The sequence below is a fragment of the Eretmochelys imbricata genome, chromosome 16 (genome assembly GCF_965152235.1).
Source record: "Eretmochelys imbricata isolate rEreImb1 chromosome 16, rEreImb1.hap1, whole genome shotgun sequence".
Taxonomy (NCBI): domain Eukaryota; kingdom Metazoa; phylum Chordata; order Testudines; family Cheloniidae; genus Eretmochelys; species Eretmochelys imbricata.
Window position 1 is genome coordinate 3,476,145 of NC_135587.1, and position 27,875 is coordinate 3,504,019.

The 27,875-nt window shown below is 43.9% G+C and overlaps 1 protein-coding gene across 11 annotated transcripts in view; it reads left to right on the plus strand.

The window, feature by feature from the left end:
• EXD3 (exonuclease 3'-5' domain containing 3) overlaps positions 1–27,875 on the plus strand; it is a 556,345-nt gene that overhangs the window by 125,826 nt on the left and 402,644 nt on the right. For 8 of the 11 annotated variants that reach the window (XM_077836023.1, XM_077836021.1, XM_077836030.1 and 5 more), the window contains 3 exons: positions 19,032–19,096; positions 24,214–24,384; positions 26,144–26,311. In XM_077836023.1, coding sequence (XP_077692149.1) covers positions 19,088–19,096; positions 24,214–24,384; positions 26,144–26,311 — 348 coding nt within the window. In that variant the 5' untranslated portion in view covers positions 19,032–19,087. The remainder of the gene's footprint in view (positions 1–19,031; positions 19,097–24,213; positions 24,385–26,143; positions 26,312–27,875) is intronic. The other 3 variants (XM_077836024.1, XM_077836022.1, XM_077836020.1) reach the window with 1 other exon arrangement.

The window sequence follows — 27,875 nt, forward strand, 5'->3', positions numbered from 1 at the left end:
GACATTTTGCTGACATTGACCATCCACAGGCATGGCCCCCCGCAGCTCCCAGTGGCCGCGGTTCGCTGTTCCAGCTTATGAAGTTATGTAAAAAAACAATTCTATAATTCTATATTTGTAAGTTGCACTTTCACGATAAAGAGATTGTACTTGCATGAGGTAAATTGAAAAACACCATTTGTAATAAAAAATAATATAGAATGAGCACTGTATACTGTATTCTGTGTTGCAATTGAAATCAATATATTTGAAAATGTAGAAAAACATCCAAAATATTTATAATAAATTTAAATTGGTATTCTGTTATTGTTTAAAAGTGCTATTAAAACTGTTATTAAGGGTGACGTTTAAAAAAAAATCTAGTTAATTTGTTTTGTATTAATCGCTTGAGTTAACAGTGATTAATTGACAGCCCTATAAAAAATAACTGCACTTTTCTTAGTAAAAGTGGGGTATTTTGTGAACAGTGAGTTTTCCTTTCATTGACAACATTTTCATTTCGGGAGAGAAGTTCTGACCAGATGACTTAGCCTTTAATTTTATGTGAATAGATTTTATTTGGCCTGTATTTTTTTAAATGAGTTTTAGCCATTTTGAAAACAAAAAAAGTTTATATGTTTAAATCAGAAGCGCTGGAATGGGTTCCCTAGGGAGGCGGTGGAATCTCCTTCCTTAGAGGTTTTTAAGGTCAGGCTTGACAAAGCCCTGGCTGGGATGATTCAGTTGGGGATTGGTCCTACTTTGAGCAGGGGGTAGGACTAAATGACCTCCTGAGGTCCCTTCCAACCCTGATGTTCTATGATTTCTCTTTTTATTACTTAATGTATATTTATTATAAATATATATTTATTAATAAATATTCATGTCTACATTCCATTTCCATTTAAAGTATGGGGATATTTTTTAACTGGGATGTTGCATTAGAAAAATGTAAAAGCTTTTGACTTACCAATAACTAGACATTTATTTGCAAAATTGTCTGATTTGCCATTTTGCTTTCATAACTTGCTTTTTTAAAGAGTGGGTTTCATTTTGCCTGAGCAGTATGAGTTTTTCTTGCAAGAGGAATTGTTTTTTTTCCAGAAAAGATTAGTTTTGCCTTCAAATGTGTGTTTTTAACAGCTTAGTCTTTATAAGAAGCTTCTCCTTTGACTCGCTCTCCAATATTTTCTTCCCTTTTAGCCCTTCCGTCTTTTACTGCAGTTCTGTTTGCCTTCCTCATGCTGTCTTTGTTTTACCCTTTTGTCGTCCCCCCCAGCCTTTACCCCTTTTTTCTCTCCCCTTTGCTCCATTCCCTTTCCACCCTCACCCTTTTGTCTCCCAGTCTCTGTCTCCAAATTCTGACTTCTCCTAGGTCTTTACCATCATCTTGTCAACATGACAGACTCTTAGAGGCATTGCAGAATGTACTGATCATGTGAAGGGTTGTTTTTGTCTCATGGCCACCATTCGTTTCTGAGGAGTTTCTCTGAATGACTCAAATTTTTCTCCAGAGAAATTCAGTAAGAAACACTAGATCTGCTTAATCCCGAGCATGGAAGTAACAACACAGTTAGCAAACGGAGGGGGTCTTCCTTTATTAGGTACTTCTGGCTTCACTTCATCCTCAAGCTCCGTCTCCGACTTCAGAAAGAACTTTCGAACTGTGGTAGACGTCACAACACTTGTCATTTAGAAAGTTGTAGCTGGAGACTGAGCCTAAGGATGGAGTGGAGCCAGAAATACCTAATAAAGAAGGATTCCTCCGTTTGCTAACCATGTTGTTACTTCATTTTCTTTTCTTATTGCTCTGATCCAGTTAATGTCAGCATAGTTATATATTTTAGAAAGGCATACTTGTCTTATTGGGTTTCAGGGAGAGAACCTTAAGAAATAAGAACTGCTCTTGGTAACAAAAGATTGTAAATTCTAATATTTTTGTTAAAAAGGTTTGTTGCTTCTGAAAGTAAGTAATCACTCATTTTGTATGATTTCATCCTGTGTGTGTGTGTGTTCTGCAGTTCATTATAAACATTCCAGGGGTGAGGAACAGCTATTCTGTACAATTCAAACTTACCCGGCTCCTAGTAACTAGCCTCTACTGACTTTGGGGAATTTGGAAAATATTCCTTTAAAATTATCTGAAATTCACACTGGCAATCTGTTATACATACATTAGGTGGTTATTACATTATAGACAGCTGGAAGTCTCCAACTTTTGGGAGTGTGGGCTACATCTTAGTAGAAAGACCGTCCCAGAGACCATCTCCTCTTCCGTTCCTGAGTGCGTAGACAACCTCCTTTTCTATCCCATTGTGCAAGCTGGTCTCCATATTGGAAGAGAAGGTTCAAGGTCTGGAGCAACAGGTATCGACCCTGCGTTGCATAAGAGAAAGCGAAGATTTGCTGGACAGACGTCAGGATACGCTTCTACGGGCACAATGTTCTGAAGATTCAGAGCAGGCTGCGCAACGGGGACAGGAGGACGGTGAAGAAATTTAGCAGCATGTGACCTCCAGAAGAAGAAAGGGGAGCGTCCATGTACCAGCAACGGAGATACAGGTAGGTAACCGTTTTCATGTTCTCTCCACAGGTACTAATGCGGAGAGTGGACTAGATGATACATCTGAGGGAAGGGAACAGGAGACTCCGCCGATTGGAAGGCATGAGATGCACTGTCCTACGGATGGGGGTTCCACGACCACCGCTCCCAAGAGAAGGAGGTGGGTGGTGGTGGTCGGGGACTCTCTTCTCAGGGGGACTGAGTCATCTATCTGCCGCCCCAACCGGGAAAACCGAGAAGTCTGCTGCTTGCCAGCAGCTAGGATTCACGATTTGAAGGAGAGACTGCCGAGACTCATCAAGCCCTTGGATCGCTACCCCTTCCTGCTTCTCCACGTGGGCACCCATGATACTGCCAAGAATGACCTTGAGCGGATCACTGCGGACTACGTGGCTCTGGGAAGAAGGATAAAGGAGTTTGAGGCGCAAGTGGTGTTCTCGTCCATCCTCCCTGTGGAAGGAAAAGGCCTGGGTAGAGACCGTCGAATCGTGGAAGTCAACGAATGGCTACGCATGTGGTGTCGGAGAGAAGGCTTTGGATTCTTTGACCATGGGATGGTGTTCCAAGAAGGAGGAGTGCTAGGCAGAGACGGGCTCCACCGAACGATGAGAGGGAAGAGCATCTTCGCAAGCAGGCTGGCTAACTTAGTGAGGAGGGCTTTAAACTAGGTTCACCGCGGGAAGGAGACCAAAGCCCTGAGGTAAGTGGGGAAGTGGGATACTGGGAGGAAGCAGGAGCGCGCGAGAGGGCAGGGGTCCTGCCTCATACTGAGAAAGAGGGACAATCAGCGAGTTATCTCAAGTGCCTATACACAAATGCAAGAAGCCTGGGAAACAAGCAGGGAGAACTGGAAGTCCTGGCACAGTCAAGGAATTATGATGTGATTGGAATAACAGAGACTTGGTGGAATAACTCACATGACTGGAGTACTGTCATGGATGGATATAAACTGTTCAGGAAGGACAGGCAGGGTAGAAAAGGTGGGGGAGTTGCACTGTATGTAAGGGAGCAGTATGACTGCTCAGAGCTCAAGTATGAAACTGCAGAAAAACCTGAGTGTCTCTGGATTAAGTTTAGAAGTGTGAGCAACAAGGGTGATGTGGTGGTGGGAGTCTGCTATAGACCACCGGACCAGGGGGATGAAGTGGACGAGGCTTTCTTCCGGCAACTCACGGAAGTTACTAGATCGCAGGCCCTGGTTCTCATGGGCGACTTCAATCACCCTGATATCTGCTGGGAGAGCAATACAGCAGTGCACAGACAATCCAAGACGTTTTTGGAAAGGGTATGGGACAATTTCCTGGTGCAAGTGCTGGAGGATCCAACTAGGGGCAGAGCTCTTCTTGACCTGCTGCTCATAAACCGGGAAGAATTAATAGGGGAAGCTAAAGTGGATGGGAACCTGGGAGGCAGTGACCATGAGATGGTCGAGTTCAGGATCCTGACACAGGGAAGAAAGGAGAGCAGCAGAATACGGACCCTGGACTTCAGAAAAGCAGACTTTGACTCCCTCAGGGAACTGATGGGCAGGATCCCCTGTGAGAATAACATGAGGGGGAAAGGAATCCAGGAGAGCTGGCTGTATGTTAAAGAATCTTTATTGAGGTTACAGGGACAAACCATCCCGATGTGTAGAAAATATGGCAGGCGACCAGCTTGGCTTAACAGTGAAATCCTTGCTGCTGTTGAACGCAAAAAGGAAGCTTACAAGAAGTGGAAGATTGGACAAATGACCAGGGAAGAGTATAAAAATATTGCTCGGGGATGCAGGAGTGAAATCAGGAAGGCCAAATCACACCTGGAGTTGCAGCTAGCAAGTGATGTTAAGAGTAACAAGAAGGGTTTCTTCAGGTATGTTAGCAACAAGAAGAAAGTCAAGGAAAGTGTGGGCCGCTTACTGAATGATGGAGGCAACCTAGTGACAGAGGAGGTGGAAAAAGCTAATGTACTCAATGCTTTTTTTGCCTCTGTCTTCATGAACAAGGTCAGCTCCCAGACTACTGCACTGGGCAGCACAGCATGGGGCGCAGGTGACCAGCTCTCTGTGGAGAAAGAAGTGGTTTGGGACTATTTAGAAAAGCTGGATGAGCACAAGTCCATGGGGCTGGATGCGCTGCATCCGAGAGTGCTGAAGGAGTTGGCGGATGTGATTGCAGAGCCATTGGCCATTATCTTTGAAGACTCATGGCGATCGGGGGAAGTCCCGGACGACTGGAAAAAGGCTAATGTAGTGCCCATCTTTAAAAAAGGGAAGGAGGAGGATCCTGGGAACTACAGGCCAGTCAGCCTCACCTCAGTCCCTGGAAAAATCATGGAGCAGGTCCTCCAGGAATCAATTCTGAAGCACTTAGAGGAGAGGAAAGTGATCAGGAACAGTCAGCATGGATTCACCAAGGGCAAGTCATGCCTGACTAACCTAATTGCCTTCTATGATGAGATAACTTTCTCTGTGGATGAGGGGAAAGCGGTGGACGTGTTGTTCCTTGACTTTAGCAAAGCTTTTGACACTGTCTCCCACAGTATTCTTGTCAGCAAGTTAAAGTAGTATGGACTGGATGAATGGACTATAAGGTGGATAGAAAGTTGGCTAGATTGTCGGGCTCAACGGGTAGTGATCAGTGGCTCCATGTCTAGTTGGCAGCCAGTATCAAGTGGAGTGCCCGAAGGGTCAGTCCTGGGGCCGGTTTTGTTCAATATCTTCATAAATGATGTGGAGGATGGTGTGGATTGCACCCTCAGCAAGTTTGCAGATGACACTAAACTGGGATGAGAGGTAGATACGCTGGAGTCTAGGGATAGGATACAGAGGGCCCTAGACAAATTAGAGGATTGGGCCAAAAGAAATCTGATGAGGTTCAACAAGGGCAAGTGCAGAGTCCTGCACTTAGGATGGAAGAACCCCATGCACCGCTACAGACTAGAGACCGAATGGCTCAGCAGCAGTTCTGCAGAAAAGGACCTAGGGGTTACAGTGGACGAGAAGCTGGATATGAGTCAACAGTGTGCCCTTGTTGCCAAGAAGGCCAATGGAATTTTGGGCTATATAAGTAGGGACATTGCCAGCAGATCGAGGGATGTGATCGTTCCCCTCTATTCGACACTGGTGAGGCCTCATCTGGAGTACTATGTCCAGTTTTGGGCCCCACACTACAAGAAGGATGTGGAAAAATTGGAAAACGTCCAGAGGAGGGCAACAAAAACGATTAGGGGACTGGAACACATGACTTATGAGGAAAGGCTGAGGGAACTGGGATTCTTTAGTCTACGGAAGAGAAGAATGAGGGGGGATTTGATAGCAGCTTTCAACTATCTGAAAGGGGGTTCCAAAGAGGATGGATCTAGACTATTCTCAGTGTTAGGAGATGACAGAACAAGGAGTAATGGTCTCAAGATGCAGTGGGGGAGGTTTAGGTTGGATATTGGGAAAAACTTTTTCACTAGGAGGGTGGTGAAACACTGGAATGCGTTACCTAGGGAGGTGGTGGAATCTCCTTCCTTAGATATTTTTAAGGTCAGGCTTGAGAAAGCCCTGGCTGGGATGATTTAGTTGGGGATTTGTCCTGCTTTGAGCAGGGGGTTGGACTAGATGACCTCCTGAGGTCCCTTCCAACCCTGATATTCTATGATTCTATCTATGTAACACCCTGTCAGGATTTCCTCTCCTCTCTGAACTCTGTGGTACAGATGTGGGGACCCGCATGAAAGAACCCCTAAGCTTATTTGTACCAGCTTAGGTTAAAAACTTCCCTAAGGCACAAATTCTTTCCTTGTCCTTGGATGGTATTGCTACCACCACCAAGTGATTTAGACAAAGATTCAGGAAAAGCACCACTTGGAGTTCCTATTTCCCAAAAATATCCCCCCAAGCCACTTCACCCCCTTTTCCTGGGGAGGCTTGAGAATAATATATCAACCAGTTGCCTTTAATAAAAGGACAGACCAGACCCTTTCTTTAGGACACTAAAATCAATCAGGTTCCTAAAAGAAAAACTTTATTATAAAGGAAATATTTAAAAGCAGCACTGCTATAAAATCAGAATGGAAGGTAATTTTACTGGGTAGTAAAAGATTTAAAACACAGAGGATTCGTCTCTAGGCTCAACTTCAAAGTTACAAAAACAGGAATAAACCTCCCTCTTAGCACAGGGAAAATTCACAAGCTAAAACAAAAGATAATCTAACGCATTTCCTTGCTATTACTTACAATTTTTGTAATTTTAGGTGCTTATTTCAGGTGGGGTTTTAGGAGATGGTTCTTCCTGCCCTGGACCCTCTCTGTGCACGAGAGAACAACAAAGAGAAACAAACAAAACCTTCCCCCACAGATTTGAAAGTATCTTCTTCCCTTATTGGTCCTTTTGGTCAGGTGCCAACAAGGTTATTTGAGCTCCTTATCGCCTTACAGGTGAAGGAGGGATTTTATACCACCCGTAGCTGTATGTTTATGACACACCCCCAAGGCCATGAACCTATTGATGTATTTTTAGCTGTGGGAAGAAGGTGTGGGAGGAGTTGTCACTGAGGGAGAGGCAGTTTTTGAAACTTCCCAAACATCAGAGAAGGGGGTAGGAGAGGATAGAATCATAGAGTATCAGGGTTGGAAGAGACCAGAGGAGGTCATCTGGTCCAATCCCCTGCTCAAAGCAGTACCATCGTAACCAAACTGCTATGAGAAGTGGTGGTGCTGTTTGTGGAAATAAAGAGGAAACAGTATGGTTCCAGGAAGAATCACACTGTCTTGGGCCTCAAGAAGGGAGAAGGGACCAGAAGGCTAATGGAGTCCCTCCTTGCAGAGTGAACTTTCAAATAAGAACAGTTGGAGAACTTGAGTCTCCTTGTGTACTCCAAGGGTGTGGCTCTGCAGAGGCAATACACTCTTTATGCTCTAGTTCAGTGTTTATCAACCTTTTTGATGCCAGGGACCAGCTTTCCGCCTTCCTAAACTGTGTCAGGTAGATCTCAGGGACCAGTGCTGTTCCACAGACAGTTCTTTGAGAAACACTGACCTATTTCAAAATGGAGTTCTTTTGAGGAAGTTCTATGGTCTGTGTTATATAGATCAAACTAGATGGAGGATTGGGCCAAAAGAAATCTGATGAGGTTCAATAAGGATAAGTGCAGGCTCCTGGACTTAGGACGGAAGAACCCAATGCACAGCTACAGACTAGGGACCGAATGGCTAGGCAGCAGTTCTGCGGAAAAGGACCTAGGGGTGACAGTGGACGAGAAGCTGGATATGAGTCAGCAGTGTGCCCTTGTTGCCAAGAAGGCCAATGGCATTTTGGGATGTATAAGTAGGGGCATTGCCAGCAGATCGAGGGATGTGATCGTCCCCCTCTATTCGACATTGGTGAGGCCTCATCTGGAGTACTGTGTCCAGTTTTGGGCCCCACACTACAAGAAGGATGTGGATAAACTGGAGAGAGTCCAGCGAAGGGCAACAAAAATGATTAGGGGTCTGGAACACATGACTTATGAGGAGAGGCTGAGGGAACTGGGATTGTTTAGTCTGCAGAAGAGAAGAATGAGGGGGGATTTGATAGCTGCTTTCAACTACCTGAGAGGTGGTTCCAGAGAGGATGGTTCTAGACTATTCTCAGTGGTAGATGAGGACAGGACAAGGAGTAATGGTCTCAAGTTGCAGTGGGGGAGGTTTAGGTTGGATATTAGGAAAAACTTTTTCACTAGGAGGGTGGTGAAACACTGGAATGCGTTACCTAGGGAGGTGGTAGAATCTCCTTCCTTAGAAGTTTTTAAGGTCAGGCTTGACAAAGCCCTGGCTGGGATGATTTAATTGGGGATTGGTCCTGCTTTGAGCAGGGGTTGGACTAGATGACCTCCTGAGGTCCCTTTCAACCCTGATATTCTATGATTCTATGATTCTTTGATCACAGTGGTCCCATCTAGCCTTGGAATCTCTGAGCATGACTGTGACGGGGTGTACCTACCCTGCACTGGTTCAGCAGGGGTTAATCATATTCTGAGGGCTAAGAAGGCCATGCCCCTTGTCCCTGCTGGGCATGCTCCAGCTGTAACCAGGGAGTAGCTCAGCTCAGTTTGGGCTGACCGCTGAAGGGAACAGAGTTGCATTGCAGACTTCTGTGGAGGGACTGCTGGCACTCACGGGTGCAGAAGCCAGCCGGGATGCGGCTCCAACTGACCACCAGCCACCTGATGCCACAGTCAGAGGAGAGAGCGTGGAACCCCTGAGACTACCAGCCGTGGAAGAACTGGTAGGAAGTAGCCCCAGGGGATTAAGCATTGATCTGGTTGAGGTACAGGGCTTTGACTCAATGTGTTTCAGAATGATACCCACTGACTCGGTGGCAGATAATCCTGCAGCAGACAGGGCCTGGGCTGGGATCTGGTGGAGTAATGAGGGCCCAAGTCCCCCTGCCTAGCTTGCTGCCCACCCGTGGGTGGCAGCCCACCCCACTCTGGCCGCTTAGGCCACACTGCCATGCCATGGAGGGCAATTCTATTGACTCTAGCCACTAGACTACACTGCCCTGCCACAAAAGGGTGGTCCTATTGACTCCAGCCACTAGGCAGCATTGGCCTGCCACAAAAGGGTAGTCCTATTGACTCCAGCCACTAGGCAGCATTGGCCTGCCAGAAAAGGGTAGTCCCATTGACTTCAGCCACTAGGCAGCATTGGCCTGCCACAAAAGGGTAGTCCCATTGACTTAAGCCACTAGACAACACTGCCTTGCCACGAAAGGCTAGTCCCATTGACTCCAGCCACCAGGCCGCATTGCATTACCTAGAAGTGTGGTCCTAGTGACTCGGGCCACGCTGCCCAAAACCAAAGGGCTGCTGCACAGTCTCCGAGCATTAGACCACGCTACCCGAGGAGCCAGGGCTGCTGTGGCGACTTGGGAGACTAGGACATTTAGGTCTCCCAAGCTCTACTTTAATTCCCTCACAAACTGACATCCCCTGTACAGGTGGACCTACCCTGCGACAATGACAATTTCATGTTAGTAACTTTCCTTGCTTTATTACTCATCTTTATGATAGAGTTTATCTTGCTTTGGAACGCTGTCTCTTCCATTACCTCCTGATGTGTTTATTTTTTGATCACTATAAAAAATGTTCATACTGGAAACCTGTATTTTTATTTTGTTTATATTTTTACAGTAGCTTACCACACCAACTCTTGTACACAACTACACCACATGATGCCATGTTATATTCAGTAAAGTGCTTTGTGAATTGTCTATTCAAGATAGTGAATAGAATGGAAATATTAAAACAAAAAATGACTGTACAGTTGTAGAAAATCAATAGTGGCGATTTTAGCTATACTGTTGTATCAGCATAAATACAAAAGAAGCAGGGGTTGCATTGCACTGTGAAGAAAGTAGGAAATGTGATCTTGGCACTGTTTGGAAAGTATGTGGAAATTATGGCTATACCATTAGATGTCATTTAAAACACATGTTCTTAGGAGGAGAATGCATAGTTGATTGGTCTGAAGGAGACGGAATAATAGTAATGAAAAACCCGCTTCTCAATGCTGTAGATTGTTCTAAATTCTGATGGGCTAAACCATTGCCATTCAGAGACTGAATTCCGCCTACTTCTATTGCTTATTCTGATTTACTGATTGCTTGGCCCCATTCCTTTCTTCTGCAGCCAGAGAAGCTTTAAACCAGAAGAGGGTTATGTTAGTTGGCCATAAGTCTGATTTTTAATTGGATGCCTCTACAGCTGAAGCATGATAAATTTTGCGAAAGGAATTGGAAAAAGCCAAAAGCAGCACTGAATCCCCAGTTCTCAGGAACATGTTTCAGGGCTGTTGGACAGTGGGTGGTCTCTTTCCTTTGAGCTTCTAGCTGTTTTCTGAGGGATTTCCCCATTTAGTTCCTATATTACTCGGGGACTCCTCATGCTCATACTGAAGCTGACAGAGGGTTAAATGAGTCTTTTGGGAGGCAGTGAGCGTTCAGCACAAAGCAAGGAGGGTCTGGCAGGATCCAACAATACTGTAGTAATAGGAATCTAATTTTAAAAATCAATGAATGAGCTAAACGATCCTTTGGCTAGGTAACCATAATCTCTAATTGGTATGTATTTCCATTCCACTAGCTAGTCAGCATGTTGGCAGTGCTTTTTTTTTTTCCTACAGTAAAACCCAGTAGTAATGAGTTGTTTAATAAGCCTCCTATAAAGCTCCAGGAGAGTTGCACTCCCTTCTGTATACTTCTATCTGGGTATTTGTACATTCATCTTTTCTCCAGTCTCTCAAATTATCCAAAATTCATCTACTGCTTGTTTTTCCTCTCCTCTTAATGTCTGCTTTCTCTTAGTGAGCTCTTAAATGCAGTTATGATGCAGGGCTTCAAAATGTATATTGTGAAGTATAATGCTGGTTCTTATAAAATTGCCCAAATATTTTAAAAATGTCTTGCTTCAGGTGTTTGTTACATGTGTTTATATGAATGAGTGTATAATTACAAAGAAAGTATAGAATTCATGATGGCAAGAGCAGTTCCCTGTAAAAACATGTTCACAAGCTCAAAGAATCCCTTTACAAAGTGTAGTAAGGATGGAGAGGCTAATTATTCCAACCAGTATGTGGTGAAGTTGAAGTTTCTTTATGTAAGATTTGTACATGAAGAATATTCAAGGCTGAAAACTTAAAGGTTGTAAATATCTATCTGTTGCTTATGGAGGAACTTTGTATCTTTTTTTTTTTTTTTTATACCCAATGTTAGTCTGAAAATTCAAAGTTAGTTACCTTAAAAAACAATATCTGATAATCAGAAAAGATAGAAATTTATCTTTAATGTCACCCAAACAATTTCAACTTAGTCCCTGAACCCACTAACCTTCCACTTTATGTATCCAGCGTACCTTGCGTGTCAGGACACAAATGTTTTGTTGAGGGACTGTTGACAAATCAGGTTTGATAAAGACTTCAGTAAATCTAAACTGTTTATTACTTTGCATGTGGAATCAATGCAGTTGAGACCATGGCTTTGGTTCTGTACATTTGTGTCTGTGATATGAGTGTGATTGCCCGCAACCCTGCACCTCCAACTTGTGAGCTACTTATTTGTTGAGTTCTTAGCTCCAGATATGCTGCCTACATGTATGTACAGCCTCACAGTATGATATTTAAATATTTGCAACCCTCTTTTCTTTTGCAGAATTGTCCCAAATGATCATTCTGATGCACTGAAGATGTTCATTGAGGATAGGCTTGTTTCCTGGGTTTCAGTATTATTTTAGGGAAAAACCATAAGGAGAAAGTTAAGGTTATGACCTAATTGATGCGTGGATTTGGTTTGAAAATCATTATATTTATTATCTGCCTCTTGTTAGACATGGTAATAAAGACTTAATTTTTAAAAAATGAAAGCCCGCCCATTTTTCAGGCTAGAGATGTGAGTTAACAGTGCCTTAGAGAAGGCCTGAGCATTAGCAAATAGAACTTGACCTTTTCCAGCTATAAAGTGCAGCTGTAACTGACTGGTTGATGCAATCCTAAATTTCAATCACATTATCTTCTTTCTCTTACTTTCAGTTTCTTTTAATTAGCTGACCATAATTCTTCCAGGCCTCAGGCTGTATGGCGTTTATTGGCTCTTGACACAAAGAAAAAACACGGAGAGATTTTTCACTGGTGAATTTCTTCTTTGGGGGTTGACGTCTCATTTTCCCCTGCAAGATACACGAGTGGTTTTGGTTAGAAAATGGATTTCTGTTGCCAGTACATTTCAGTAAAATTTTGAGATGACACACGACCAAACCATCATTTTACTTCAGCAGCCTGTGTGTGCCAGTTTTGTCATGATCACAATGTGTTCTGAATGATCTATGCAAAAAGAAAAAAGAGAATGAATAGAAAGAAGTTTCTGGCTTTTCTGAGAGGCACTTTTCCAACTTAAAAATATAAACCCTGTGGTTTTCATGGTTTTTAAATGCAACCGCAGACATTGAGAACTGGGAAAGACTGGATTTACAGTGACCCCCTTTTATTACTGGACAAAGGAAGAGGGTTTATTTTCTTAATTAAAAATGTTGAATGCTATTGAATTACTGTAAAAAAAATTATTAAAACATGAATTTAGTGTTTGGGGAAAGGGCCAGAGGGGAAGTCAGGTTTTTTGCGCCTGCAATGAGCAGGTGCAGAATATGCTTCTTTCCCAGGGCTCCACCAGGGTATTTCTGCGGGACCTCTTCTAGGGCTCAGAGCTTCTGGACAACCCTCCGAGCTTGGCACTTCTGTGGAGCCTGCTAATGAGGATGAAGATCAGTGCCCATTGTAGTGATTGTTTATGTGATATTGATGTCTCTGCTTTGCCTTGGGAAGTAGAGTAGATCGCCAATCCAGGGCACTCTGAGACTTTTCACCACAAATTCATGGTCTCGCTGGCTACACTGGACTTTGCTCCCCACTCTTCTCTTTGGCATGCATGTTTTGGAAGCTAAGAGTGCAGATCTCCTCCAGCTCTCCCACACCATCTTCTCACACCTATTTGTTGTGGGTCCATCCCTGTGTCATTAGTTTATCTAATTCAGGACTTGAAAAATCCACTTGCCAGTAGTTAGTGGGGAGCTTTCCATAGCAAGCCATCAGTTTCTATTGAATATAACTTTTATTTGAAAAATAGCTAGTCTGGTTGGAAAGAAACCTGAGGCGACGCAGGTTCTTCTTCCTGAACCTGCAGACAGCCAGCTCCTATGCTGCTGCTCCCCTTGTGCTGCTCACAGCACACAGCAGAATGAAACTGACAAGACCCTGCATGGGCAGTTATTGACAACCCTGTGATAACAGCTCTGTTGACACTGTTCTGTCAAGAACAGTGTTGATTTCATGCTGCTGCTTGTGAAATCTAATGGCTGCTGCAGGGATAAGCACTAGAGATAATCTGAGGAGAAGGGCCAAACCATGGCGGGAGAGGGAAAATATTGAAGACATCTTTCCACCCCTCACAGCAGCCAGAGGGATGGGGGAGAGACCTCCATCTTGCCCCCAGAGGTTCTGGTTGGGGAAGAGGAGACAGACAGTGCCTCCTCCCTTCCAGGAGCCAGAGAAGGTAAGAATTTCAAATTTATATCATGTTTCCTAGCCAAATGTAAGAGGACGTTGGCCCTTTACTGAAACTCACGGGTTTTTTTTGGTTGTCTAGCTCCCAGTACCAAAAGAAAGGGGAAGTGTCAATGGGAAATCAGGACCCTGATACTGACAGTACCCAGGAATAATGGGGAGAGGCCAATGCTCCATGTCAGCCTAATTGACAGGGTGGGCAGGCTAACGAGGGAGTCTGGAGGCAAGGGGGGTCCCATCCTCCAGGAGCAGAGCTGTGCCAGCCAGAGAACCAGAGAAGCAGCCCAGGGAGCACGTCAGTGCTGGGCGCAGAGCCACAGAAACAGCCCAGAGAGCAGACCTGTCCTGGGAGCAGAGCTGTAGCAACCAGAGCCAGAGGGGCCAGAGTAGCCGCCCAGGAGGCTAGAGGCAGAGCAGCAGCAGTGCTGAGGCACAGTGGAGGTGGAGCTGGAGCCGTCCAGAGCTGGATATGATGAGGAGCTGGGGAGAGTGAGGGGGGATCCTGGGCAGCGGGCCCAGCATAGGGAGATGCTCCCATCCAACAGGCCTTGCAGGCCAGACTTGGAGGGGGATTGTAACCCTGATGGGGGGCTGACGCTGGGAAGAAGGGTCCTGCCACCTAGAGCCTGAGGGCATTTGGCCACCGCCAGAGCAAGTGTCTGACCTGCAGCATCCCTGCAGCACAGCCAGGGCTTGGGCAGGGGCCTGGGCCGGGGGAGGGACAGATTGTGAACCGCCGTGATGTTCCAGAGCTGCTGGTTGTGACGTCCCCGGGTCACAGAGTGGGGTGACGGGTTTTCCTTTTACCTTTCCCATTTTTCCTTATTTTTAAACTGATTGCTGTTTAATAAATTGTATTTGCTTTGAACTGTATGGAACGATCAGTGGGTCAGGGAAGCATCCAGAGCACAGAGAGCACCCCGGAGTGGGGACACCCTAGCCCCTGTCCTGCATGACCACAACCAGGTGGGGGGTCGAGCCCCCCAGGAATCCTGGGCCCAGCCTTGTTGGGGTTACGAGGACTCTGCCACACAGGAGAGTGAGAGGGAGCCCTCGAGGTCAGACAGGCCGCTGGGTAAAGGGAGGGGGAGCGAGGATTCAGATCCTTTCGCTAGCCCATTCCACCGGGGTAGTGTATAAGCCAGGAAAGTTCCCCACAGTAGCGGGACCATTCCCCCACTTACACAAAGTCTGGTAGGACAGATAAGGGTGTCCAAGCAGAGTTCAATACAAACTCCAGCACCCTCTCCCTTTTCCTTGTGAACATTGCAGTGGAGCTGGGCAGCAAAGGGTGTTGCCTCTGAGCTTCATTTGTGCCCTCCCACCCCACAAATCCATCTTTTTGTCTGCCACTGGTAGTAGATGTTATATTCACCAAACCTTGATTGAATGTTCTCATAGACATCCCCAAGTCTGCATGAGGTTGTAGAGGGGAGTGGAGGGGACTGCTGCTGAGAATTAGGATTTGTGTAGTGTACTTACTATTTCTATATATGATTCCTTGTTCAGTGGAATCTTGGATGTAGACAAAGGGCCTGCAGTGCGCTGGAGTGTGGTTGCTTTCCAGGGGAGAAACTGTAGTTTTGTTTCATTCTCACTATTGTGCTCTCCCACATACACACACCCTGTAAGTGTATCGCTTTGTCCGATCCCACTCCCCTCTTTCTTTCCTATCCAATTTGCCTTGCTTATGCCCTCTCTCCCATTGTTTTCCTCTGTTCTCCCACTAGACCTTCCCGTAGCAAGAGAGACTGTGGCAGCCGGTGCTAGCCTCCACTGCCACCTCTCTTTTTCTCTGCCAGCAGTGTGGGAAGACAGGAAAGACAAGGAGAAGTAGCCTGGCTGCCTGGAACTGTGTCTTGACAGCAGCCCCGGACAGCCAGGAGAACATAAGAACGGCCATATTGGGTCAGAACAATGGTCCATCTAGCCCAGTATCCTGTCTCCCAATAATGGCCAATGCCAGGTGCTTCAGAGGGAATGCAGAGACGAGGACAATTTTGAGTGATCCATCCCTGGTCGTCCAGTCACAGCTTCTGGCAGTTGGAGCATAGGGTTATATTCCTGATCATCGTGGCTAATAGCCATTATCCTCCATGAACTTATCTAATTTTTTCAAAGGAGGAGTAACTGCTGGGAAGATCTTACAGTCTGCTGAATGCGTGGGTTCTACCAGGGCTGTGGAAATGCAGGAGCAGGATAGACAGGGAGGGAGCAAATGTGGGAGTGATAGCTCACTTGTCTGTTGTATACATCCCACTGAAAATTCTTTAATTGTTTTTGAAGTTGGTTTGCATTTGTGATTGCATTGTAGCATTTATCCTACATCTGAGGAGATGAGCATATGTTTTTCAGAAGAGCTGGTGACAGTGCTGCGTCACTGGAAGTCGACTGGAGAGACTATTTGCATTGCTACTGTTCTATCCTTGTATTCAAGCAGTCATGAGATTTGGGTGGGATTTTCCTTCAACTGTGGAAAGATTTGGGGGGGTGGGGAGGGGAGGAATCACCAAAGAAGGAACTTGTTTTGATGACAGAGGTCTAGAAAGCTTGTAACAGATTTAACTGTTGGCCTTATGCAAAGTCATAACTCTTAGTTTCTCTTTATCATCCCAAAGCGTTCCACACATTAATAATGGTTCAGATTTGCAATGAATTCTATTGAACACATTGGGCTATATATTGACTTTTCAAGTGGGCACACCTCCCCTTTGAAATCAGTAGGAGAGGGTTATGAGTTTGTGTGTGTAAAAGATGCATTTTTATTCTTGCAAAAGTCAGTGGCTCAACAATGGTTGTGGAGCTTGACTTTTCCAATGATGATGTAAAATATTATGCAATGAATTGTAAATATCAAGTCAAGCTGATTGTGGTATTTCCTAGAGGGAACCGTGTGGTAGAAATAAGTGATACAATGATACAATGAACAAGTGATACGATGCTTTCGGTTCAACGTGCAATCTACTGGCTTCTTAAAATATTCTGTAATTATCACACTTTATAATGTAGCCGAGTTGAGGCAAAAGTTTTGCACTTGAGGTTGCTTTTCTGTTAGCCGAAGTGGGATACTAAGATACAAGTTTTCCCACATTTCGAAGTCAGTTATTAAGGTTTTCTATATAGCGTACAGAGGGTAGTTTAATTGGGTCTCTTTTTCAAGTTTATTTAATTAACCAAAAAGAGAATAGGGGTACTTGTGGCACCTTAGAGACTAACAAATTTATTAGAGCATAAGCTTTCGTGAGCTACAGCCCATTTCATCGGATGCATAGAATGGAACATATAGTAATATATATATACATACAGATAAGTTGTAAGTTACCATACAAACTGTGAGAGGCTAATTAGTTAAGAAAAGGATGACTTGTGGCACCTTAGAGACTAACAAATTTATTTGAGCATAAGCATCCGACGAAGTGAGCTGTAGCTCACGAAAGCTTATGCTCAAATAAATTTGTTAGCCTCTAAGGTGCCACAAGTCCTCCTTTTCTTTTTGCGGTTACAGGCTAACAGGGCTGCTACTCTGAAACCTGTAATTAGTTAAGATGAGCTATTATCAGCAAGAGAAAAAAACTTTTGTAATGATCATCAAGATGGCCCATTTAGACAGTTGACAAGAAGGTGTGAGGATACTTAACTTGAGGTAATAGATTCAATATGTGTAATGACCCAGCCACTCCCAGTCTCTGTTCAAACCAAATCTGACATCAGGAATCATAACATTCAAAAACAGGTAGGAGAACACTTCAACCTCTCTGGCCATTCAGTAAAAGATTTAAGGGTGGCAGTTTTGTAACGGAAAAGCTTCAAAAACAGACTCCAGCGAGAAACTGCTGAGCTTGAATTAATATGCAAACTAGATACCATTAACTTGGGTTTGAATAGAGACTGGGAGTGGCTGGGTCATTACACATATTGAATCTATTCCCTTAAGTTAAGTATCCTCACATCTTCTTGTCAACTGTCTAAACGGGCCATCTTGATGATCACTACAAAAGTTTTTTTTCTCCTGCTGATAATAGCTCATCTTAACTAATTAGCCTCTCACAGTTTGTATGGTAACTTCCAACTTATCTCTGTGTGTGTGTGTGTGTGTGTGTATATATATATATATATTACATTACTGTATGTTCCATTCTATGCATCTGATGAAGTGGGCTGTAGCCCATGAAAGCGTATGCACCAATAAATTTGTTAGTCTTTAAGGTGCCACAAGTACTCCTGTTCTTTTTGCGGATACAGACTAACACGGCTGCTACTCTGAAACCTGTTAATTAACCAAGAGGCCTGAGCCTATTTTTAATGATTACATTCTGGACTTCAGAGTTTAGCAAAAAATTCCCCAGTAACATGTTCTAATTGGTGCAAAATTGAGTAAGAATACTCTTATGAAACATGCAGAGACCAATATTGAGAATTGTATTGCCTTTTAAATTAAATATGCCTAAATGTTGATGGCTCCAAGAACCCCATTTTGACTGGTTTGATGCATAATAAGGGATTTTAATTTAAATTTTCAAGTAGTTACAAAATCTACTTTTAAAACTTTCTGATGACACTTTTTGTCAAGAGAACTTAAAAAGTTGCTGTGATTATTGGTTTGGTTTGTAAAAGCAGTGGAAAAGCCCAGATGATGTTCCCGTAATTTTAGTCGGCATCACATTTGTGGATTTTGAGTATATCATCCTCTCTCATCCTCCAATAAATTATGCCTTGCCAGGATCACCATAAACCCTGGGCCTAATCTAATAACACAAACAAGTATAGCTGAAGCACAGCACACAATTACTGCCAACTGACAGAGTGTCTCCTACAATTACTAAGGCGGCCTCCAAACAAATTCACCCACTCCTGTCTCTCATCTGAGTGCTGGGATGAGGTCCAAGCCCAGGTCTATTCCATCTATTCCAGTGAAAGTTTCAGAAAGCATTGATGATCCTTTCTAAACCAAGCATGAAACTAACTCTTCTAGTACTGAGCTTATGCTCAAATAAATTGGTTAGTCTCTAGGGTGCCACAAGTACTCCTTTTCTTAGTACTGTACAGTTTTTTATTTCAAAAATGGGAGAGATCAGTGCAGTCATATTTGCTGAAGAATGGTGACATGATTTCGTTGTAAATACACTCAGAGAGCTTTGCACTGAAAAAGCGTTTACGTGTGTGTGGGTATTTAGTTAAAGCTATGCATGGATGATGTCTGTTGTGATTTTGTTAGGCTTCCAGAGTGAGGGATTTTAGCACTTTAATCCTGAATGACAGTTGGAAGGTTGGTGGTTTCAAACAGTGGCACGGAGGGGCCTATTTTTCATCAGCAGAACAGTGCCCTAGTGTATCTGGACTGCCTGTACATAAGCACTAAATCTGTTTTGTTTTGTTTTTCTTCCATATCCCTCTCTCTCTCCCTTCTCCCCCTTCCTCCCTCCTCTCCAGGCCAGGACTCACTCCTATTGCTGAAAACTCTTCAGTCCCTCTGGACAAAGAAAGAGATGAACAAGGTAAGGCTGTATAGTGAACCTCCCCTTCACACTGGAGCTAATAATGGTATGCAAAACATGTCCAGCCTCAAAGCCCTGGGGTCAGACCCACAATTCTTCATGATGGCTTTCAATTCCAATACATAGGGGAAGGACCTACGGATCTGCAGTGTGAAGGGAAAATAAAAGGCAGCCTTGTCCAATGTGCAGCAGTCGTGGGACACACATACAAGGGCTGCAGTAGACAGGCTGAGTTGTTTAAAAAAAAAATCAAAGTTATCTTTTATTTTAAACATTTTTTGTTCAATTAATGTAGAGAGTAAGAAATCTGAAGATGTGAAGTACCCTGTCATCCTTATGCCTGGCAAGGAGAGTGTTGAAATCTCCTGCACATCTACTTGTGGGGGTTGGGGATGCTTTGCTAAGTGGATAAATATTTAAGCCTTCATAGTTCATAATGTCTTTTCATTTTTGATTTTTGGAGCAGTGTGCTGCAATTTGGTTGGACAGTGTCTCTGTGAAATATTGATATATTTTTAAACAGCTCTATGTTTTCTAGGTGCCATGTATAGATTTCTCCACAGGAATGATACATACTTCATCTAAATTTGGGAACTCAGGAAATTAACAAAAAAATTAGACATACCTGGTTGGTGTTTAGCTTCCGTGCTTAGCAGTCTCTGCTCTGCAGCCAGGTTAATAGCAGAAATGTTTTCCTGAAATACCTGGGAACTTGCAAAATATGATATCGTTGTGTGGAATATATCCAATCGAATGTGCTAGTGTGCCCAAAGGGCCCTCGCCTACGTGCTACATCCTAGGGGTCGGAATTGCTCGGTCATCACACTTGATTGGTGCATTTAGACCTTCCAGCTCTTCTGGCTTGCGGTCCCCCAGCCTCAGTAATTGAACAGCTGGAAATACAACAATCAAGAGGTATCTTTTTGAATCATCAATTACTGACACAGACTAGAGCTCAGCAGTTCTGAAGACGGGGGCTTTCTATCAAGTTATGCTAGAGAAAGAGGAAAACATTAATTGTTAGGGTTTGAGGACAGATCATTCCACCAGAACAACAACAGGGAAAAATAATCATCAAAATCTATACACTGTGCAAACTGGAATTTGGGTGGATTGCAAACCAAAATATTATGAAAAAGCCTCCCATTAAAGTGTCCTGGGCAGACTGTACCACATCTTTTTTGTAACTTATGGGTCTCCATGACTCATCCCAGCCTACATAACTTACTCAGCAAGTCTCTCAGACTGCATCATCCCAGGAATGCAAGTGATTTCAGGTTATTTGCTGTGAACTGCTCCTGAATTACGCCAAAGGAAGACAGACCCCTTTACAGACTAAATGTTCATCGTACACGTGTGGGCTCATGACAAGCATGCACAGCCACATGGATCCCACTCACTACACTGACATATCTCTATATCTGCCAGTGCAGATGAACCACTTCTCTTTGAAACTGAAAGATGGGCCTCCAGACCAGTAGAAAAGTCATTTGTATAGATGAGGCAGGAGACAGGGAAGCATGGCAATGACGATGAGGGGTAAAATGATTCAGTGATTCTAATGTGGGGACTGTACTCTTGATGTCTGCACTGATATATGACAGACAGACACACACACACACACTTTTCTCTCTCAGCTGTCATCAGGTTGCTGCCACGCAACGGTACTAATCAGTTTTTTGGGGCATTTCCTACCTTCAGATATACAGTTGTGTCCCGTGTTGATGCCAAGGGAAACTTCATGCATTCATTTGAGAATAGAATAAGGCCCTGAATTTCTAACCACTCACCCCATCCCTATCTACCATTTGACATCATCACTGTTCCAGACAAAATAATTTGAAGCAAAGTGACCCTAACCTTGAATTAACAGTAAATGAGTAAAGTTAAAGATTAGATACATTGATTTCACCAAGGCACCTATTGCTTCAACCGGGCACAGGGTGCGGTGGCTTATGTATGTGATTCCTGTCAGTGCTAAAGAGAATTAATCACTTCCATTAACCTCCCCCACCTCTCCACCCCTTGAACACTGATTGAAAAGTAGATCTCTACCTTAGGTTAGGACCCCAATTCTGGGATTTTAGAGACTTCAATGATTTGTACATAGAAGAGAAATAAACTTAATTTTTGAGTAATCCATCAGGATTAGCAGAAGGTTCTTTGCTTTTGTAACTCAGACTAATGGGCAAAAGAAAATAGACTGGACATCAGCAAAAGTTTCTTAACCATGAGGTTTATTAGGCTGTGGAATAGTCTCCCAAGGCAGCCTTGTCATGTGAATCATTGCTAGACTTGCCACATAATTGCAAATGTACTTTAGGGAAGAATCTTGCACTGGCAGAGTGATAAGCATGGTGACCTAATAGGTATTTTCATCTCTGATTTCAGATGTTCATTCATGTACTACTTTCTACACATTACATACAATTATAGAATCATAGATATCAGGGTTAGAAGGGACCTCAGGAGGTCATCTAGTCCAACCCCCTGCTCAAAGCAGGACCTAATCCCCAACTAAATCATCCCAGCCAGGGCTTTGTCAAGCCTGATCTTAAAAATCTCTAAGGAAGGAGATTCCACCACCTCCCTAGGTAACGCATTCCAGTGCTTCACCACCCTCCTAGTGAAAAAGATTTTCCTAATATCCAACCTAAACCTCCCCCACTGCAACTTGAGACCATTACTCCTTGTTCTGTTATCTGTTACCACTGAGAACAGTCTAGATCCATCCTCTTTGGAACCCCCTTTCAGGTAGTTGAAAGCAGCTATCAAATTCCCCCTCATTCTTCTCTTCTGCAGACTAAACAATCCCAGTTCCCTCAGCCTCTCCTCATAAGTCATGTGCTCCAGCCCCCAAATAATTTTTGTTGCCCTCCGCTGGACGTTTTCCAATTTTTCCACATCCTTCTTGTAGGGGCCCAAAACTGGACACGGTACTCCAGATGAGGCCTCACCAATGCCTAATAGAGGGGAATGATCACGTCCCTTGATCTGCTGGCAATGCCCCTACTTATACATCCCAAAATGCCATTGGCCTTCTTGGCAACAAGGGCACACCGTTGACTCATATCCAGCTTCTCATCCACTGTAACCCCTAGGTCCTTTTCTGCAGAACAGCTGCCTTGCCACTCGGTCCCTAGTCTGTAGCAGTGCATGAGATTCTTCCTTCCTAAGTGCAGGACTCTGCACTTGTCCTTGTTGAACCTCATCAGATTTCTTTTGGCCCAATCTTCTAATTTGTCATACCATTTATCACTCCCTTAGATCATTAGCAGACTTGAAAGAGAGATTTTCCCACTGCTTAGAATATTTGAGTGATCCTTAATCAAAAATCAATCCAGACATATTGTCATTGCTGATCTTGCCAGTTTTGCAACTGTTCTGAGATATGTGTGTGAGAGTGAGGACTTGCTATCTTACAAGGCCATTGTGTTCTGTGGTGAATCTTGCCAAAGCTCGGATTCTGACTCCAGCCAAAGGAGATGCTGAGCTGGGCGGAGAAAGCTCTCGTTCAATCCCAAATGTGCTGAAGTGGGGCTTTGAAAAAAGAGACCATTTATACATAGTGCAGTTTATTTGGCTAGTCGCTTTGTTTTCCTTTGGCTGTTGTGTCAGATATTTGTGGTTGACGTTCCACTGTAGCCTGGCTTCTCCTTCTGCTGAATTTTGCAGTGAGGTTAGAGTCCTGTGTTTGACATCACAATCTCTTGCCACAGGGAAATATACTTAGGGAGACTTAGTTTAGCAGACTTTTGTCTAAACACACATCTTTGTTAGTCATCAGTATTCTTCTTGATGCAGTTGATAACCCAGGAAAGAGAAACAGATTTATATTTGTTATAGTCTCAAGGTTTTCCCAACATGAAAGGGGATACAGAAAATTACTGGCAAATCACACTGTCTTCCAATACATATTTTAGATGAATAAAAAGGAAAAAAAAACTGACTGGCATATTTTCTCTAGATGTTCTTTTGTTTTCCATGTCATTTTTCCGTCTTTTTTTATACTGTTTCCATTGGAAACTGCAACTGGGATCATCATGTAGAATAAATTAGTAAAACTTAGAAGCAGAAATCAACACCCTTCAGATTTTGCTTCTTAGCCAGAAAAAAGAGAGCAGCTGCTGTTACTGAATTCTTCTCTTCTGTCTCTGCTCTCCCCTTGCTCCATGCCAGTACGTGCACCATGTGGTGAAAGGTACTTATGGGGTTACTGAAGGATGCCACTTCTCCCTGCCAACCCCCTGAGTTTCTTGGAAACTATCCTCTAATGTAAACATTATAAAGATATTGCCTAGTACTGTTAATTTATCACTTAGACCAGATGGGTAGTAAGTTGCCTATTAACATTCACAAAGTGAGCATTCAGTTCCTTAACTTTTTTAAACAGATCACCCTGAAATTCCTTAGATTTATAACATAAATTTTGTCCATGTTCCAAACTTTTCATCTTATAACTTTAATGAGATGTCCACTCTAAAATGGCAATGGTAGCCTAAACCAAATACCTCACCCTTCTTTGGAGAAGGGGAAATTGAATTTCAGATAAGGCTATTTGAGTTTTCAGCAAGTCTGATGGTAAATGTTTTATCCTGTATTTAAAACCTTAACTATTTTAGTCTCAGGGTTTTCCACTCTAATGTAAGGTGTTGCATAATTGTGATTGCAGTGGTTATGTGATGAATATAAACGTTTACAGTGCAGGAATGGAGAGTTGTTTTTTTTAATCTGTGTTCTTATCTGTAGGTATGTTAGAAGTGTAGATAATAGGGTTTGTAAACCTGCCTGCCTTTACTGTCGCCACTTCTCCAATAACACCCGCCTCCTCCAAATCCTAAGCCCCTTTGTCTGTCCTGCAGAACAACTTCTCTGTCTTTATGGGATAATTAGTGTGGACAATTGCTGCTTTTCCCATTGGGTTTGAGGTGCAGTGGGCCATGAAGGAATCTGTAATGACATGAAAAGTCACTAGAAGCATGGATGGTGGTTGAATAGCAACAGTTACCTCTCTGAATAGATTTAATTAAATAATAATAAAAAATCTTTGTGTTGAGCTGGGGGAAGGGAGGATTCACTAATCTATTTGTACATGACAATGTGTTTTTGTATCTCAGCAGCTCAAGGAAGAAACCAGGCGGGGTTTTGCAGCTCTGGAAGACCCATTGGCAGGACTCCTGGACATGCTGGAGAGCAGCAGTGACTGGAAGGGGAAAGGGCAGTCCCTGGGGTATTACATCACCAATGAGTTGCAACTTTGGATAAAGGAACATCCTGCTGTTCAGCAGGTTAGAGAGAGAAAGAGACAGAGGCTGGAGAAAAGAGAGAGGGATATTCATGCTCCCAAACTGTCTCCCCCTCCTCCAATCACTTTATTCCATAGTCCAGTTTCCATTAGTGTACCCACAAGCATAACGTGACCTGCTGATGGAATTCATACTGAGGTAGCATGTTCCAGTGACGCTGGCCTGAGAGTGAAACACCACCAATGGTGCTAAAATATCTTCCCATTTCCTCCCACTGCCTAGAATTTCTGTCTCCCCAAATCAAGCTGCCTTGCTGGAATATGGACCTTTCAGTCTTTTCCCTGGCTGGAGGCTTTCCCATTGGAACCAACATCCCATAAGACCAATCACTGTATGCTCTTCCAGTTTTGCACATAGAAGACAATTACTGTATGATTATGTAACTCTGGCAATGTGGTAGCAGCTTCTGTCACTTAGAGTGCTGAAAGTGGTAACAATATGAATCTTCCTGGTAGCTTGGGTGATCAAGCTGAAGTTGTAGGGTCATCAAAGTAGTAATTCATTCATTTCCTTGGCCTGTTGCATTCTGATACCTTGAGATTTTTCCTTTCTCTATATTGCTCCCTGTGAACTTTAGGTGATTTTGTCTTTGTATTGTTTCATTTTTCATTTTTTTTTTCAAACTGCCTGAGTTTGCGAGTTCAGCTTCTCCATTCAGACCCCGAGAACTCTATTTTCTGCCATTACAGTCTGTTGTAGTTGAATCAAACACAGGGTTGAGAGTCAAGAGCTACAAAGTTTTAATAGAATGATTATGTATGAAAGTATGTATTAGTAATTGTGTCATGACACCATCCTTTTGCCTCAGGGCCGCTCCAGGGCCTGGGAACAAGACTGGGAATAAAATTGAGTTCTCATGCATAGCAGGGAAGGGTTGCCTGTGGAGAGCTGGTGGATGCAAGCGCCACGAGGTTTGTTTCTACTGTGGGCACGTACCACAAAAGGAACCTCCTCTGACCTGGTTTCTTACTCTCGTGTTGAGTTGGAGGTGTGAATAGTGCAAGAAGTTAGCAAAAAGGGGTGTTCCCCCATGCTCAGATTAATGTTTGCACCAGGCCTCTCCAAGTTCTACTCCACCAACATTTAATATTGTTTTAACTGGCTACTGTGAAGTAATGTGTGTCATAGGCACCAACTTCTGCTGGCGCCGGTGGGTGCTCAACCTGCCTCTGCCCCCGGCCCGGCGCCAATTTCACCTCTGTTCTGCTCCCTCCCGCCTGTGCCCTTCCCCCATTCCAACCCCTTCCCCAAAGTCCCCACTCCAACTCCACCCCCTCCCTGCCCCATTGGACTCCTTCCCCAAATTCCTGCCCCAGCCCTGCCTCTTCCCCACCTCCTCCCCTGAGTGAGCCGCGTTCCCGCTCCTCCCACCTCCCTCCCGGAGCTTGTTACGCCACGAAACAGGTGTTTCGTGGTGGCAAGCGCTGAGAGCTAGTGGGAGAAGCAGGGACGCGCTGCGGTCAGGGGAGGAGGCGGAGGTGAGGTGGTGGGGGAGGGGAGCTTGGCTGCCGGTGGGTCCACCAATTTTTCCGTGTGGGTGCTCCAGCGCCAGAGCACCCACAGAGTCGGTGCCTATGATGTGTGTAGCGTGTTGCCCTGATTCTGTGTCAAAGTTCAAGGGGGAGCTGGAGAACCCCTTTCCAATGCATTGCCTTGTCTGATGTTTTAAAAAGCTACATTTTGGACTGTCATTGAATTCTGTTGGTCTTTATGAAACCTGTGTTTGACTCTGATTTCTTAGTCTGGCTTGAGGCTGAAGAAACTCCAGGCCCGAGTATTCAGAATACTAGCCCAGAGCCAAGTTAATCTCCTTGACCCGCTGATTGGCATTTTTCAGCTACGTACAGCAGACCAGAACAGTTTGCTTGGACATGTTGGTCATGTTTACCACAAGGGCAAGTACAAAGAGGTGGGTCCTGATTTTCAACTTGATTTGCACACTTAGAGCTCTGATTCTGTTTGTGTCTGGGCCTGTTTTTCGTTATGTTTCTGTGTAAGTTCTATTTTGTAATGGCAGCAAGGGCTGTGCGTGGTGTAATTTCGTATGGTCGTTGTACTTGGTGATACTTATTTACTCTTCCTTTAACCTCATGCCTCATAGTGGGTGAGCACACAACTCCAGTCAAACCCAACTCCGTTTGTGAGGTTCGCAAGAATTTGGTTAATTTTTTGGGTACTTTATTTTGGGTGCTTAATAAAATAAAAAAATATCCCTTCCACATGTTCTGGTTTTGACCAGTAATGGAATATTGTGAGGGACATCTTTTGTGGTATATATCACCTGACTGAAAATCTTGCCAGCGAGATTCTCTGTTTCATGGGATTACTGAATCAAGGTGTTTTGACTAATTTCAAGTGTGATTGTAAATAAGATTTTGCTGGACATTTGAGGCTCCAGGGACACAGATGAGTTTTTCACTGTTATCTTTTGGAAAATGCAGATTCCTTCAAGCATTTTGAACTGGAAAGCTCCAAATTGTGTGTGAAGCTGTTTTTCTAGGATCCTTTCCCTGACTTGAGCACTCCTTGGGCAGGAAGAGTTGGCTCATAATCCTTTTTCCTTAAGAAAAAGAACCAAATAAGGTGTTTTTTCTCAGTGTTGTCCATGGGATATCAGAGCTATTTCATTTCCCTTACCCATATCTTCCTCCCAATTATAGTATTGCCAAAAGAACAAATGCAAGTGCTGGGCCTGTATGCTCCAAGACAGAGTAGAGTAACAGAATGTGACAGACAATCCTGGCACTAGGACTATGAGGCCTCTGCTGCAAGCCATGGTGAGGATGTCTACATTGTGCTTTCATAGAATCATAGAATCCCAGGGTTGGAAGGGACCTCAGGAGGTAATCTAGTCCCACCCCCTGCTCAAAGCAGGGCCAATCCCCAATTTTTGCCCCAGATCCCAAATGGTCCCCTCAAGGATTGAACTCACAACCCTGGGTTTAGCAGGCCACTGCTCAAACCACTGAGCTATCCCCGTGCTGATTCTACTGTAGCCTTCTGTAGGGCTCCTTTCAGATGGGGCAGTAACAGATATTCAGATGTGAGCCTCTTCGCCCCCTTCTGTCCCACCTTAAGTCTTCGGAAGGTTGAAATCCTTCTAAATATTTGATATTATTCTCTGCTTTCTCCAACTTCTTGTTTAAACCCTAAGGGTTATCTATAGAATGGGGCACCAAGATTTCAGTCTTTACTCCAGAGAAATACACTCCCTTTAGGCCACTGGACACATTTAATATTGTTATGTGAACAATGCACAGTTTTTTCAGAGGTCTGCATCCTTGCCTCACATGTTCATGTCCCACCCCTCACAAATTGCATAAGAGAACAGTGTCTCTGCAGACAATGAAGTCCCTGATGTTCCCAGAGACTGGTGTGCTTGTTATCTCATTTACTTCTAAAGGAGAACTGATCCCTCCCATGGCCTTCAATATTAGAACTTCTCGAAGGCTGAACCAATTTATCTGTCAGAA